The following is a 14238-nucleotide window of genomic DNA, read 5'->3' as shown; positions in this document are numbered from 1 at the left end:
GGAGATTGCTTTATTTTTGAACGGATGTGGTCTGTTATTAAAAATAACACTAGGGTATACTCTTGGATCAAGCACCTGGATCCTTGTATAGCACTTAAAACGTACAGTCAACAGGTTTCTGCTCCCTTTGGCCCAGCCGGGTCTGTGGAGCGTTCGTCAGGACAAAAAACACCTTTTGTGCAGTATATCAGGGGTTGTATCAGGGGTTGTAATTGTACCCACTGTGGTTTGTATTCAAGGCTCAATTAACCTTAACTGTAGCGAATTTCGTGTCCTCGGGGGAACGGACATATGGGTCCCAGGCTGCAAAGGAAGGCGTATTCCGCGTCTGGTGCTGGCGCTGCCCCCGGACCGTCTCCTTCATAAGTCAGTAGCCCATTTTTTTTGTAGCGCGGTCCGCTTTCACTTTAGAGGCCGCGCTTGTTGATTTAATTAATTTGCTGCGTGGGCCGAAAGAGAGCACTTCTACTCACTAATCTAACAAGCATTAACAATGCAAAAGGTCTCGCATTTACGCGAGTTTGGGCTTTTCACATTGCAAATAACAATGCCTTTTATTTTGTGATTTCTTTTTTAAAACATAAATAAAAGGCATTATCATTTACAATGCCAATAGCTTAAACTCATGTAAATGCGAGACCTTTTGCATTGCTAATGCTTGTTCTTCTGGAAGCTGTTACTACACTTTTAGTTTGTATGTATTGAACTGTTGTGGTGTTTCCCTGGCTTCGGTAGCCCTCACATGGAATTGGGATGAACATTATTTGCTGATTTTAAGAGACCACTTCAACAGAGGGCTCCCAAAACCACCCTCTCCAGTCCCAACATGAATTTGAAGAACAGCCTCAGGAATAAACAGCAAAGAATGTGCTGGAGCTGAAAGTACTGGACCAGAGCAGCAGGGGGCGCCGTGGAGCTAGAGAGAAGGTGTAATGGATGCGACCCCAAGGGACCGGCATTGAAGGGTAGTCGAGTGAATCGGTGCTTGAACGATGGATCAATCATTTCCTGTGAAATGGGAAATATCTGCCTTGTTTCTTCCAGTAGTTCTTTGATTCAATAAAAAGTCATATAATAAATAAAATACAAACAGATGAAAGTCTACAGTCCCCATTCAAATTATAAAATTATAGCCAGAAATGGGTAAGTGTTCAATGCTTGTTTTCCTTGTGATCTTCCAGTTTCCCAGGTGTAGATGCAGCTGCCTAAGATATGTCGGTGGATCAGACCTGCGGGATCCTTGTAGGTTGTGATGGAGTTTGATCTAAACTAAGGAAACAGCGATTTCTTCCTTTATTTGATGATTTTGCACAAAACCCCATAAATAGTCTCAGTTCCTCTGAAAGCTCAGACACACAGGCCGCCCCTGCTGACTTTTTACACCCATTTTCCAATGAAGCCTCACAGGAAGTATCCCAAGCCTCACAGGAAGTGGAGAACGAACTTCACAACACAGTCGTTACACTGTGGTTACATCGTGGGCATCACAACGCATGTCATTACAACAACTTGCGCTAAATGGTGCTCTTAGCTGAGGAATAGTAGGATTTACTATTCCAACACCTTCCGTACTGTAACGTAGGCTGGAGTTGGAATAGTAAATCATACTATTCCTTAGTCCAGTGCCCTACAGCGCAAGTCGTTGTAACGACTTGCGTTGTAACAAACGCAATGTAAAATACCACGTTGTGAATGTATGCGTTGTAACGTCATGCATTCACAGGATGTACCCCGACCCTCACAGAAGTACTCCAAGTCTCATAGGAAGTATCCCAAGCCTCAGCTGTAGTATCCCAAGCCTCACAGGAAGTACCCTAAGCCTCACAGGAAGTATTCCAAGCCTCAGAGGAAGTATTGCAAACCTCACAGGAAGTATCCCAAGCCTCACAGAAAGTATCCCAAGCCTCCCAGGAAGTAATCCAAGCCTCTCAGGTAGTATCCCAAGCCCCAGCGCAGAGGAAGTACCTCAAGCCAAACAGGAAGTGCCACAAGCCTCACAGGAAGTATCCCAAGCCTCAGAGGAAGTATTGCAAACCTCACAGGAAGTACCCCGAGCCTCACAGAAAGTATCCCAAGCCTCCTATAAAGTAATCCAAGCCTCTCAGGTAGTATCCCAAGCCCCAGCGCAGAGGAAGTACCTCAAGCCTCACATGAAGTGCCCCAAGCCTCACAGGAAGTATCCCAAGCCTCACAGGAAGTATCCTAAGCCACACAGGAAGAATCTCAAGCCTCACAGGAAATATCCCAAGCCTTACGTGCCCTAGGATAATCTCACGTCATAGGTCATCAAGGTGCAGTTTAGGTCCCTACTGCCACTTGTCCAGTAGTTATGCAGCGCATATATGCCTTGACCTAGCACTGTTCACTGATGTCTTCAGTTTGAGTTGCCAGTATCTCTCATTAAGGATATTACAGCACAAATTATTTATTTTTTTGTTCAGAACTCACTGCATCCAATCTTTCTAAATGCCATCCCGATGTGAACCAGGGATCAACCGTTGAACCTGTCCATGACTTTTGCTTCCTGCAGTGGTTTTAGGTATACGTCTGTCAGGATGTATCTGAACTGTCTGTTCCAGAATAAATCAGATAGTATCAGTATTTTATCAAATGTAAAGTTTAATCCCAATTCCATCCTCTGTGGGGTTAGCTGGGTCTCAGGGGTTTTCTGTAATAGATCTCTAAAAAATCATATTTTTGGGTGGACTTGTTGGCAAGACCCACAGTTCTGCTTCCAATCAGCGGCTGCCACAGCCTTCATGATACAGACCTGCAGGCAGTACGGAGCTTCACCTGATACAACAATAAGGTGATGGATGGAAAGCTTGAATTAATCTCAGCCACTGGGGATGCCATCAATCAGGTCACATTCCAATCCATTGCTTTTTTGCCCATCATGCCAGTCTAGACAAAAGCCATTGTTAACCAGTCATCCTTAGTGGTTGCCTCTGTCACGGCTGCTGGCTCCTCGGGATAGGAATGATGCTCAAATGGGGTCCACCTCCTGACGTCCCTGCACTCTGACTAGCTATAAGCACACAGAACACAAAAGCAGTCAAGCGAGGGATAGGTAAGGGTAGGAGCAGCAGTGGAAGGTACACCTAAAACAAAAGAAGGCACACATTAATACATACAATCTTCTTTTTACCCTCCTGTACTGTCCCACTGATATTAAACAGTACATGATAATTATTCAGGAGATGACCCCTTCCCTCATCTGAGATACTTCTCTCATGAAACACGGTTGACCTATGATTTATAAACAACAACCGGTATAATCTTGGGGAATCATACATTCGACACAGTATTCAATAAGTCACCCAAAAACCATACATACCAAACACTCTCACAAAGATCCTTTATAATTTCAGGTCCTTTGGCATCTCATTTTCCGAGGTGAATAATGACTTCTACCACGAGGCTCCAAAACAAATGTAACTCATAACCTATGGCCAGGCTTCACTACCTTGATGTCTCGCGGTGGAGAAATGCCCCGATAGTCTTTGAAACCATACCAGTCAAAGAAGAAAAACAAAAGCAGCCTTTCCAGCAGACGAAGGAGTTTGAAATAATGACTCACTGTTTCTCCAAATACGGCCAAAGCAAAATCCGGGTGTTAGATTGGCAAGACAAAACTTAGGAGGGGCAATTCTAACGTCTCCCAGTTAACAGTTCCCCAAAGTTACACACACAAGCACCATTACCTGATGCGGCCAGGAGGGGGCAAAACCAGCATCTCCTAGATCATTTCTCAGGTAATTGAATTCCAAAATTACAGGCTCTATGGCGTCTTCACTCAGCCGAGTGAAAAATGAGGCGGTTTCCAGTAGGGTGACCAACCGTCCGTAAATTTCACGGACAGTCCGTAATTTCAGCCGTCTGTCCGTTGTCCGTGAAGGATTCTTTAACGGACGCCATTTGTCCGTAATTTTAAGCACCCACCTCCCTTCTTGACTCTGATGCTGTTGGGGTCGGGTTTTTAACAGACTCCGATGCAAGCTGGGATACAAAGAAGCACTGTAGAGGCACAGCGGGATGGCAACCCTCACACCTCCAGCCCTTGATGACCTGTTAAGAGGTGCTCGAAGGTGACAGAGGGAGGGGCTGCAGTTTCGGAGCAGGGGCATCTATTCAGATGCAAACAGCCCTGAATGAGTCATGTCTCTGCAATTAAGAGGGGCCTCACACATCCCAGGGCCCCAAACATCCTAGAACCGGCCCCATTACACCGAGACAGCACGTGGTTTAAACAAACCTTGGTTCTGCAAACATGCAGTCTATAATGTAATAAAATAAAGAAATGGCACAATCGCACCCACACAGATTAACAAAGTATGGAGGACAATCAGTTCAATCAGAGTATCTCCTTTAAGTACTGTACATCACATTTGGAGATGGCAAAAGTAACATTTTGGAAAGGGAGCCTGTCTTCTTGTTGTCTTGTCCAGGAGGGGGTGAAAAGCCCTACCCCACCCTGGAAGAGACCAAGATGATACTAGAATACTGCACGCCCAACTCCGGTGTCCACCCTGGTGCATTCTGTCCCCCCCCCCCCCCCCTCCCTGTGATGGCTCCTGTCCCCCCATGTGGTGGCTCCTGCCCCCCCGCCCGCGCCTGTGATGGCTCCTGTCCCCCTATGTGGTGGATCTGTCTCTGCCCTGGGTGGCTTCTGTTCCAGTCCTGGAATGGCTCCTGCTGCGAGGGTGAAGTTCTTGATGGGCCTCTTCTCAAAAAGGCTCAGCTAAAAATTAATATGTTAAGGTGGGCGAGTGAGTAACTGAAGGGATGGGTGGATGGCTGGATGAATTAGTGAAAGGCTGAATGAATGAATGAAAGATTGAATAGCTGGATAATGAGAGAGGATGGATGGATTGATGAGTGATTGGAAGGATGGAGGAGAGAAAAGGTGAATAGCTGGATGTATGGGTGGAAGGGTAGCAGGATGGGTAAAAGGGTGGATGGATGAGTGAAACGATGGATGAGTGAAAAGGTGGATGGATGGGTTGATGAATTGATAAGTGCAAGGATGAACGGATGAGTGAAAGGGTGGATGTAAGGATGGATGAGTGGGTGAAAGGGAGGGTAGATGGACAAAAGGATGAATAGATGAGTGAAGGAGTGAAAGGATAAATGGATGAGAGGAATGATGGATGAGTGATAGGGTCAATGGATGGATTCATGAGTGGATGAGTAGATGGATGGATGGGAGGGTGGATGGATGGATGGATGGATGGATGGAAGGATTGCTAAGTGAAAGGGTCGATGGAGAGAGAAAGGGAGGATGGATGATGGATGGATGAATGGATAAATGAAAGGGTGGATGGGTGGAAGGATGAGTGACTGGGTGGATGGATGAATAAATGAAAGGATGGCTGGATGGGTGAAAGGGTAAATGTCTGAATGGATGAGTGGATGGGTGGATGGGTAGAAGAGTGGATGGATGAGTGTACAGATGTATAGGGTGAAAGGGTGGATGGATGGATAATGGATTGATGAGTGAAAGGATGAATGAAGGGATGGATGAGTGAAATGATAGATGGAAGGATACATGATGGCTAAGTTTGCAACTGGTTGAATGTTTGGATATGGCTGGGCTTACTTATATACTATTGCGCGACCTCTGATGTGTCTGTAAAACTTATCCAATTGTCCTAAAGTTTTGTCCTGAATTTTGACCTCCTGTCCTGCATTTGTGTCCTGAATTTTGACCCTTTGTCCTGAATTTTTACACTCACCGTCCTGAATTTGCACCAATGCCAGTTGGTCACCCTAGTTTCCAGTGAGGGCGCAGAGGGGGCAATCCAGCATCTCCCAACGCCTCACACCAGAACCCCCGGCAAGGCTAACAACACAATGTCAGGGCGTTCATGCTCCGCCTCGCATGCACGTAAAAACTCCACTCCGCAGCCGTGAAGTCAGAACAGGCAATGAGAAATCCAAAAGTAGCTCCGCGGGAAAACAGGACGTCCCCTGACCTGCAGACAACTCCAAGGACAAAATCACGTGCGAGGACCTCTGTCTCTCGCATTGTTAAATGCCTTCCTGGTCCTCCCCTTAACGCTAGGCATTATGGGAGATGTAGTCTTCCCTGTTTTTTGACATTTGGCAGGCACGTACGTCAGGCCCTGACAACCTCTTCCTCTTTTATTACACCCATGCCACCCCTAAGGTAGGTAAGGAGCCATTGGGCAGGGTGCTCTGTAACTAAACGACAGGACATGCACTTTTAAGATTTACATGTCCTGGTAGTGACAAACAGCTGAATTAGTTTTGCACTACTGTGTGGCCTACTGCTCTCATAGACAAGCATTTGGAATTTCTTAAAAAACTTTTACTGTTATTCCTAATAAGAAAGCACTACTTGCATCATGTTTCCTACCTTTGGAAGGGTGGTGATTGATCCTCTTTTTTGGTAAAGTTGGACTTAATATTACTATTTTAGAAATGCCACTTTTAGAACATGGACATTTCTATAGTTTTAACTTTGCTTAGTGTGCCTTGCATCCTTTTTCTAATACACATCCGTGCTGGGTGACAACTACACTTTCTCTATTCCCTTTAGACATCCACAAACACAGGCAGCATGGGTGTGATAGAAGACTAATCTGCATTCATCTGCATTCTGATAGCCTTCCTGGGCAGAAACTCACACTTACATCTGAATAGACAGTGTTCTTTGTCCCCCACAAAGGACTGATTACTCCCCACAGACACCCTGGAAGACAGGATTGGGAAGAAAGGGGACCTCTGAGCCTCAAGGAGCTGCTTGGAATTCACCCCTCTTCAAAGGCACATTTGGGTGTATGTTCTGGGGCTCTGACCCTACTAAAACCATACACTATCGGACCTTTAAAGAACTCCTCCAGGAGTAAGGACAGCTGTTCTACAAGGGCTGCTACTCTGCTTGACTGACTGTTCCAAGGAACTTCTTCAATGCTGTGCTGAGCTGCCTCTAACCAGCACAGGCAGCGTCAGCTTGCAATCTCCGAGGACTGCATTGCTACGTGAGGCCTTCTCTGCTGCTTGAACCCAGGACTCCCAGAATGATTTGAAGGCCTCATTAGTTGGCTTTCTGTTCAGAGCTAATAGGACCCAAAAGCTCCAAGACATTGAGCTTCTTTCTTCCTGTAGTCCTGACCCCCCCCAAGTTACCTCGAACCAGTCCTGAACTTTTGGAAGTGGTGCTAAAGGTGCCAAATGAGCCTAACCCGAAACCTGGGACTTAGAAAATGTTCTGCTCAAAAGTGGCCTGACAAGAGACCGGAAGCTACCTGCTCGCGAGCCACCCAAGGCACATTACCAGTCTGTCTGAATTTGACGTAGCTCCCACAACAGCAAATCCTCTTGGACTCCAGCCTGCAGCTTTGTCCTGGTGGAGATTTTCGACTTCCATAAAAGTGACAAAGTCCGAAAGTAGAAATCTTCATGGCGGATCCGTCCACTGGCTCCCTGACAACAAAAACTCCTTCTCCTTGGACTCTGACAGCTCCCTTGCCCAGCTAAACTTTACATTACCATGAACATTTCTTTCAAAATGTGTCCAAGTCCAAAGGTATGCTGAGACCGGAATCTTGCGTGACCCGCTACCTGTGGTTGGGGCTTTGTTCTTTCTGGCACTATTTTTCACTTTAAACATTGTTAAAATTCATATTTCCGTTTTTACTGATTGGGTTTAATTTGCTTTGGTGTTATTTCATTTATTAAAATGCACTCTATTTTTGTACATTGGTGTCGGATTTTTCATGTGTTAGTTTTTCACTTTGCTACTTTTCATGTCCTGCATGAATACTTAACACAGTGCCTCTAAGTTAAGCCAAGCTGCAGAAGGTTACCACAAGCAGCCAGAAGGTTCAGCACAGATTATTTGATGGCTTTTGTGGTTCACCCTAACAAGGATTGTGCTTGAGAAGGGTTTTTCACTCCCCTCAACCAATAACCTAATTTCTTACAACATCCTTGTCCAGTTCTTCCTGGATTGCCCTCCTCCACATCTGTTCTAGTTGTTTGCAGTGCAGTTTGGTCATTCTGAGTTTTTTCGTGTGCCAGCTTGCAATCGGCTGTGACCGCCATTGATAGAGGAATGGGAAGGTGGGGAGCAGGGGGTGAGGAGCCAGGCAACAGACGGCTCTGCACAGGCTGCCGAAAAATCCATGCACTGCTCTTACTGCTGGTTCTAAATGTTGTACTTGCTTGTTTCTTGTCCTTACCAGTTCCTCCTGGGTGTCGAAGAGCGCAAGGGACCCGTTGTGTGAGGAGCAGAATCTCTGGCTCTCGTCCCAGTCCCCCTCCTTGTTATACATCATCGAGAAGTAATAACATTCGTTCCTGCTGTAGAGCCAGTCCATGGGGCAGACCTCTATGCGGGAAGGCACTGGGGCTTCATGTAATAAACAATGTCCTAAAAGCAGAAAATGTACAATAATCATAATCCAAAATACTTTGATGAAAGAAACAAGGTCAACGTGTTTGATGTCAAGGTGGGGATACGGGTTGAGTGTGGTAACCACTACATGCGGCTAAAGGTGGGAGTAAATGTGTTTTTTTTGGTGAAAGGGGGTAGTGTGAGAGCTCAAGGTGGTCAATGGTGGAATAGAAAGAATGTGGTGAGGGTGAATGAATTTGAGAAGGGAATGGATGTGAGATCAATCTGTGTCTAGAACCTATGAACCAAGGATCTGGGTTGAGTCCTGGGGACAGATTGAGGAATGTACCAACAGAGTGATGTATTTCTTCGTGTTTTTTCTAGTGCATTGCCATATTGGAATTTGTTAATTTGGTTTCAATTTTCAATCCTATTAGAGCCACTGTGTGTTTTCGGTACGTGTTTTGATTTTTTGTGTATATATATTTTTTATGTGTTTAAGTTTTCATATTCAGTTATCTTGTAAACATGTATTTTCTGGTATTGATATGTTTTACTTGATGTGATTTGATCTTTGCTGTTTCCATGTTGTTGCATTTGAAAAGGAAGGAGGCCTGTAATGCTCTGTGTGGGATCATGGAAGCTTGACATAATAATGGCAAGGTTCCACATGTCGGTGGGACACTTTAGTCCACCATGTGCCTCCGACAGTTTGCAGACAGAATAAAAGTTATATGAAAAGAAACTGCACCTTGACGTCTGCAACTCCTGAATACAACAGACTTGAGAAGGTGTTGGCTAGTAGGGACCATCAAGATCTTGAACAACTCATGAAGAAATATTCCCATGTCTTCTTGCCGCGAACGGCCGGTGGCACACGGCGGACCAAACTGTCCCAAGTCGAATCCCCACCAACACGTGGAACCTTGCCATTAACATATCAAGCTTCCACGAGCCCACCCCTCAAGAAACTTCACATACAGAACACTACACAGAACCTCTATACTTTACAATAATCTGCAAACAGTAAGACACAAACCCAGCAACAGAGTGATCGAAAAGAACTTCTTCAGATTTTGAGATGAGTAACTGTGAATAACGGGGATGTTTTTCACTATCGAGTGTCATGTGCTAAGCTTGAGCTTTCTATAATTTTACTCAGAACATAGAGGTGAAAGGCATTCCCTTCATTCATAGTTTTTTGTCTACATTTGTATGTAATATATGGGATCTAAACATGGACAGAAGAAGTCAGGACTTAGCTCTAGGACCAGGCACGTGGTAAGCCAAGCTTTGTTTATCAATGCTGTGATGTAATTACAGTGCATAACTGCATTATCAATGGTGTGTTGGGGATACTGGATGGTGATGGGACATGTAGCATCAGATAAATGTTGTATTCACTCCCGTGAAGTCACAGTGGTGGGAAGTGGTACAGTACACATCACCTGTCTTTCCCCAACCTCAGTCCTACCAAGACCACGCATCAGGCATTAGAATAACTTATTTCAGTATGGCGCTCTGCATCACTGCACTGAAATGCATTGTCGCACATCCTAGGCATTGTGCCACAGCTGTCACTCAAGCCGTTAGCACTGCCTAAAACAGTTCAAATGGAGCGGAAGCTGGCAGCACGGACTGCTCCCTTTTCATGCTTGGGACTCACATCTTCTGGCTGAGTTATTAGTGGCCGAAACACTGCTTTGCTAACTCTGCCCTTCTTACTCGTGTTCTTCCCTACGTTTGCGCAGGACTCCGTTCATTGCTGCTGTGCCTTAGGGAGAACTTCACAGAGTGGTGGTGTGCAGCTCAGGCCATGTGGCAGAGCTGAGCCGTAGTTAACTGTGGGAATATGGACAGGCCACCAGGGAGAGGGAGAGCACTTCTTCTGCCTCAGCTCTCCCCTCCCATCACTCACAAACCATGAGGCAAGGACGGCCCTGCACATGTTTATTTATTTATTTATTTAAAGAGTTTTATATAGCGCTGGCTAGACCCAGAGGTATCAGAGCGTTTTACATGAGAATCAACAAAGTAACAGAAAAAGTTCAACAATTACACAATAAATCCCAGAAAAATAGGAAATACAATTAGGACAGGAGAGAGAGGAGAGACTGGTTAGGTGAGGACCCAGGAGGGAATCCACGGCCCATCTCACCTATAGCTAAACCAGGAAGCTCCATCGGGTATCAGACAAAAAATTTCTGTCTCAATACTTTGAAAGAGGGGAGAAGGAGAGACATAAATAGAGGGAGGATGTGGGAAGAGATGACAGGAGAGACGAAAGGAAGTGCAACAATGTGGTTTAACAGTGTAACAGGAAAAGATCAACAATTACAACATTACATCAGACAATCGGCAATACATTAGGAGAGGAGAGAAAGGAGAGAGAAAGGAAGTGGGGGGTAGGTGAGGTGAGAATGTGAGGATAAGGGAGGAGACACCCGTAGAGACTTGAGGAAGTCGGTCAAAAGACCAACTGGGTAGGTGACGACCAAGGAGGGAATCCAGGTCCATCTCCCCGATAGCTAAACCAGGTAGCTTGATTGGGCATCAGACAAAGTAGTTCGGTCTCAAGTGTCGAGGGAAGAGGATCGCAGAAAAACAGGATGGGAGGGAGATACGGCAGAAAGACTAAGGAAAGTCTGTCCAGAGACAGGCTGAGTAGGTGACGGTCGAGCAGAAATCCCAAAACCCATCTCCTCTATAGCTATCAGGTAGCTCCACCGGGCTTTGGCCAAATAGGTAGGTCTCAATGAGAAACATTAAATAACATGGATGGTAAAATAAATCGAGCGTTGAGGAGAGGGAACAGGGAAGGTGAGAAAGGGAGGATATGGGAAGAGACCATAAGGAGAGACGAAATGAAATCTGTCTAAAGTCCGACTGGGTAGGTGATGACCAAGGAGGGAATCCATGGCCAACCTCCCCTATGGCTAAACCAGGTAGCTCAATCGGGCATCAGACAAAAAAGTTCAGTCTCAATACAATGAGAGAGGGGAGAAGTAGAGATATAAATAGAGGGGGGAAGCGGGAAGACACGACAGGAGAGACGAAAGGAAGTCTGGCTAAAGACCGACTGGGTAGGTGATATCCAAGGAGGGGATCCCCGACCTGTCTCTCCTATAGCTAAACCAGGTAGCTCCATCGGGCATCAGGCAAAATAGCTAGCTCTCAAATGACACAGGAAATTCACAGGTAAACAGGGTGGGGACTAGGGCAAGGACAGGTGGGGGCAAAGGTTAGTATCAGAAAAGAGGAGAGGAATAGAGCAGGGAGGGGAAGGGGGTAGGTAGTTTGGTAAAAAAAAGATCCCATGGATCTGCTGCGAGGCATTCAGAAAGCATGTCCGTTTCTTCACAGGCGCCATCTTGAGGTTAAAACGCCGGGTGAGAGTTACACCACAAGTCTTGTGTTGCTATGACCGGTAGGAACGGTGGCCAAAGCGTCAAACGCGCTTGACCATTCGAAGTCCGGGGACAAGAAAAATCCAAATAATGTCCGGGGACAGGTAACATTTTTGCTAATAATTCCGATTAGTGCTAATTTAAGAGTTGTGGGGAATATGGCGCTTTTCTTGTTAAAGACCTTGATCCCAAAGTTTCCAGGTGTCTGTTTCCGAATTTGAGGGATTACTAATGATTAATGTGCCATTTGAAGAAGTCTGCCCGTTTTGCAGGGTGTTTTTGCATTGGTATATGGAGCAGTCTTCTTGTTGTTTCTAGAGTTGTTTTTCTCAGTTCCGATCTCAGGGGGGTCTCAAAACAGGGTGCGCACAACATACTATACACAACACACTTCCTAGCAGCCAAAAGCATTAGCACATAAATCGCATTAGGGCCTTGCGCCCTATCCATCTACCAGTCCCCCCTGGCCAACTGGCCAGCTCCAAGGGGCTCAAATGCCCTGTGTCCAGAATCTCAGGGTGCGCTGCCAATGCAGCGCCAGTCGCGGGTGCGCCATCTGCGCAAACCTAAGCTTTGCAGCTGCCCACTACTTGCTGGGCAGCTGAGGACAATAACAACAGGGCCTAAACGCTGCAGCTGGCACTAAGTGCTGCGCAGCTGTGGAAGGCCTGGCACCTCTGTGCCACTTCTGTCCCTCTGAAGGATGGCGCCTAAACGGAGCAGCTGCCCACTTCTTGCTGGGCAGCCAAATAAGCCATATCTAGAGGTCTCAAAAACAGGGTTCACACAACATACTATACACAATACATTTCCTAGCACCCCAAAAGCATTAGCACATAAATCACAGTAGGGCTTTGCGCCCTATCCATCTACCAGACCCCCCCTGGCCAACTGGCCATCACCAAAGGGGCTCAAATGCCCTGTGTACAGTGTCAGGGCACGCTGCCTATGCAGCGCCAGTCAGGGGAGCGCCATCTGCGCAGACCTAGGCATTGCAGCTGCCCACTACTTGCTGGCCAGCTGAGAAAAATAACAGGGCCTACACTCTGCAGCTGGCTCTAAGTACTGCGCAGCTGTGAAAGGCCTGGCACCTCGATGCCACTCTTGTCCCTCTGGGGTCTCTCTGAAGGATAGCGCCTAAACGGTGCAGCTGCCTACTAATTGCTGGGCAGCTGTAGGAGGCAAACTGCAGCAGGGGGCTGTCAGTAGTCCTTTAAACAGACTGCGCCAAACGTTGGGGCCCCCTAGGCTCCAGACATCCTGACCCATGGAGCATCAGCCTTGCTTGATATCTTGGTGTACCTCTGTTTTCAGTGTCGAAATAAGGCGCCATGGATCACCCATTCGAGATCAGTCCCGGGGGGGCGGCCATCATAAGGTCAGGCATCTTGGAAACCTGAGCGAGTCTTGCAAATTCTGCGCGATTCAAAGCCAGCGGTAAATGGCCATGGTTAGGGGTCTGAGGAATCCGAGGTCGGGCCTCCTTAGATCTGGGCTGCATGTTTAAAAGGGGGGCGCTAAAGATATTCGGGGCTGGGGGCCGCCATCTTAAAGACAGGCACTACGGGGCATTTTGTTGCTCCCTACAAGCGCGCTGGGATATGTGGCACACACCAGCATTACCTTGCTCTCGCTGTGTTTCAGGCTGACTTTGTTCTTGCAGAGCGGAGCATCTTTCAATCGCCACGTTACATGTAACACTGCAGGTTTTCACGTCTTGTTGTAACCCCTCTTCATTCCGATTCCTCTGCATATGAGGGCATTGCCATTTTGCGCCCTCCCGGCTCTGTCCCGAGCCCAGCCGTCTCACTCATTTTTGCCGCTTTAGACCCTCGCTAGCGGTCAAACAAACATCGCATATTATAGCCCCGGCATTCCGACGGTCATTTTTGTAGGCTGCAGCTGGGTCACAGTCCGCAAGATGCTGAATGTAGTAACATCGGTCCTGGTGTGGTATCCTCTGGTTCTGGTGATGCAACTGCTAGACATTCTGTAGTACAAACAAAAGAGATCTACACATTCTTACTTCTTTCGCAAGGACAAAGGTGCAAGGACAGTCCAGTCTTTTCTCTGTTCCAGGCAAGAGCAACCACTGCAGGCCATCATACCCCATGCAAGTTAGAGGCAGTGCTCCTCACACAGCTTCTCCAAGCCTTCTTCCAGGCAGGTTACTTTGAGATACTGTAAGGATCTTTTAATGAAGTCTTTTATATCCCTGAGACTTCTAACAGGAGGCAAGCACACACAAGCCATTGGAGAGTCCTTCACAAGCAGGATACCAGAGCAGAGTAAATACATCAGTCCTTTTCCTCCACCACAGACAGAAGCAGCAACTGCAGACAAACCCACCGCTCACTCAGAAAAGGCAGCGCTCCACACACAGTTCTTACACTGTTCTTCTTGGCAGGGTCCTCTTGTTCCCTGAAGTAATATAAAGTCCTGGGGTTTTAGGTGTAATACTTATCCCCC

At 46.7% G+C, this 14238-nt stretch overlaps 1 protein-coding gene across 1 annotated transcript in view; it reads right to left on the bottom strand.

Annotated features, from left to right (window-relative positions):
• The window catches only part of LOC147725129 (uncharacterized), a 192509-nt gene that overhangs the window by 62558 nt on the left and 115713 nt on the right, over window positions 1-14238 (bottom strand). Inside the window, exon 3 of the mRNA XM_086918183.1 lies at window positions 8208-8398. Coding sequence (XP_086774309.1) covers window positions 8208-8398 — 191 coding nt within the window. The remainder of the gene's footprint in view (window positions 1-8207; window positions 8399-14238) is intronic.

This window comes from Lissotriton vulgaris, chromosome 4_1 (assembly GCF_964263255.1).
Source record: "Lissotriton vulgaris chromosome 4_1, aLisVul1.2, whole genome shotgun sequence".
Classification (NCBI taxonomy): domain Eukaryota; kingdom Metazoa; phylum Chordata; class Amphibia; order Caudata; family Salamandridae; genus Lissotriton; species Lissotriton vulgaris.
The sequence above is the reverse complement of the archived record's forward strand: the minus strand, read 5'-3'. Positions and strand labels throughout refer to the sequence as shown.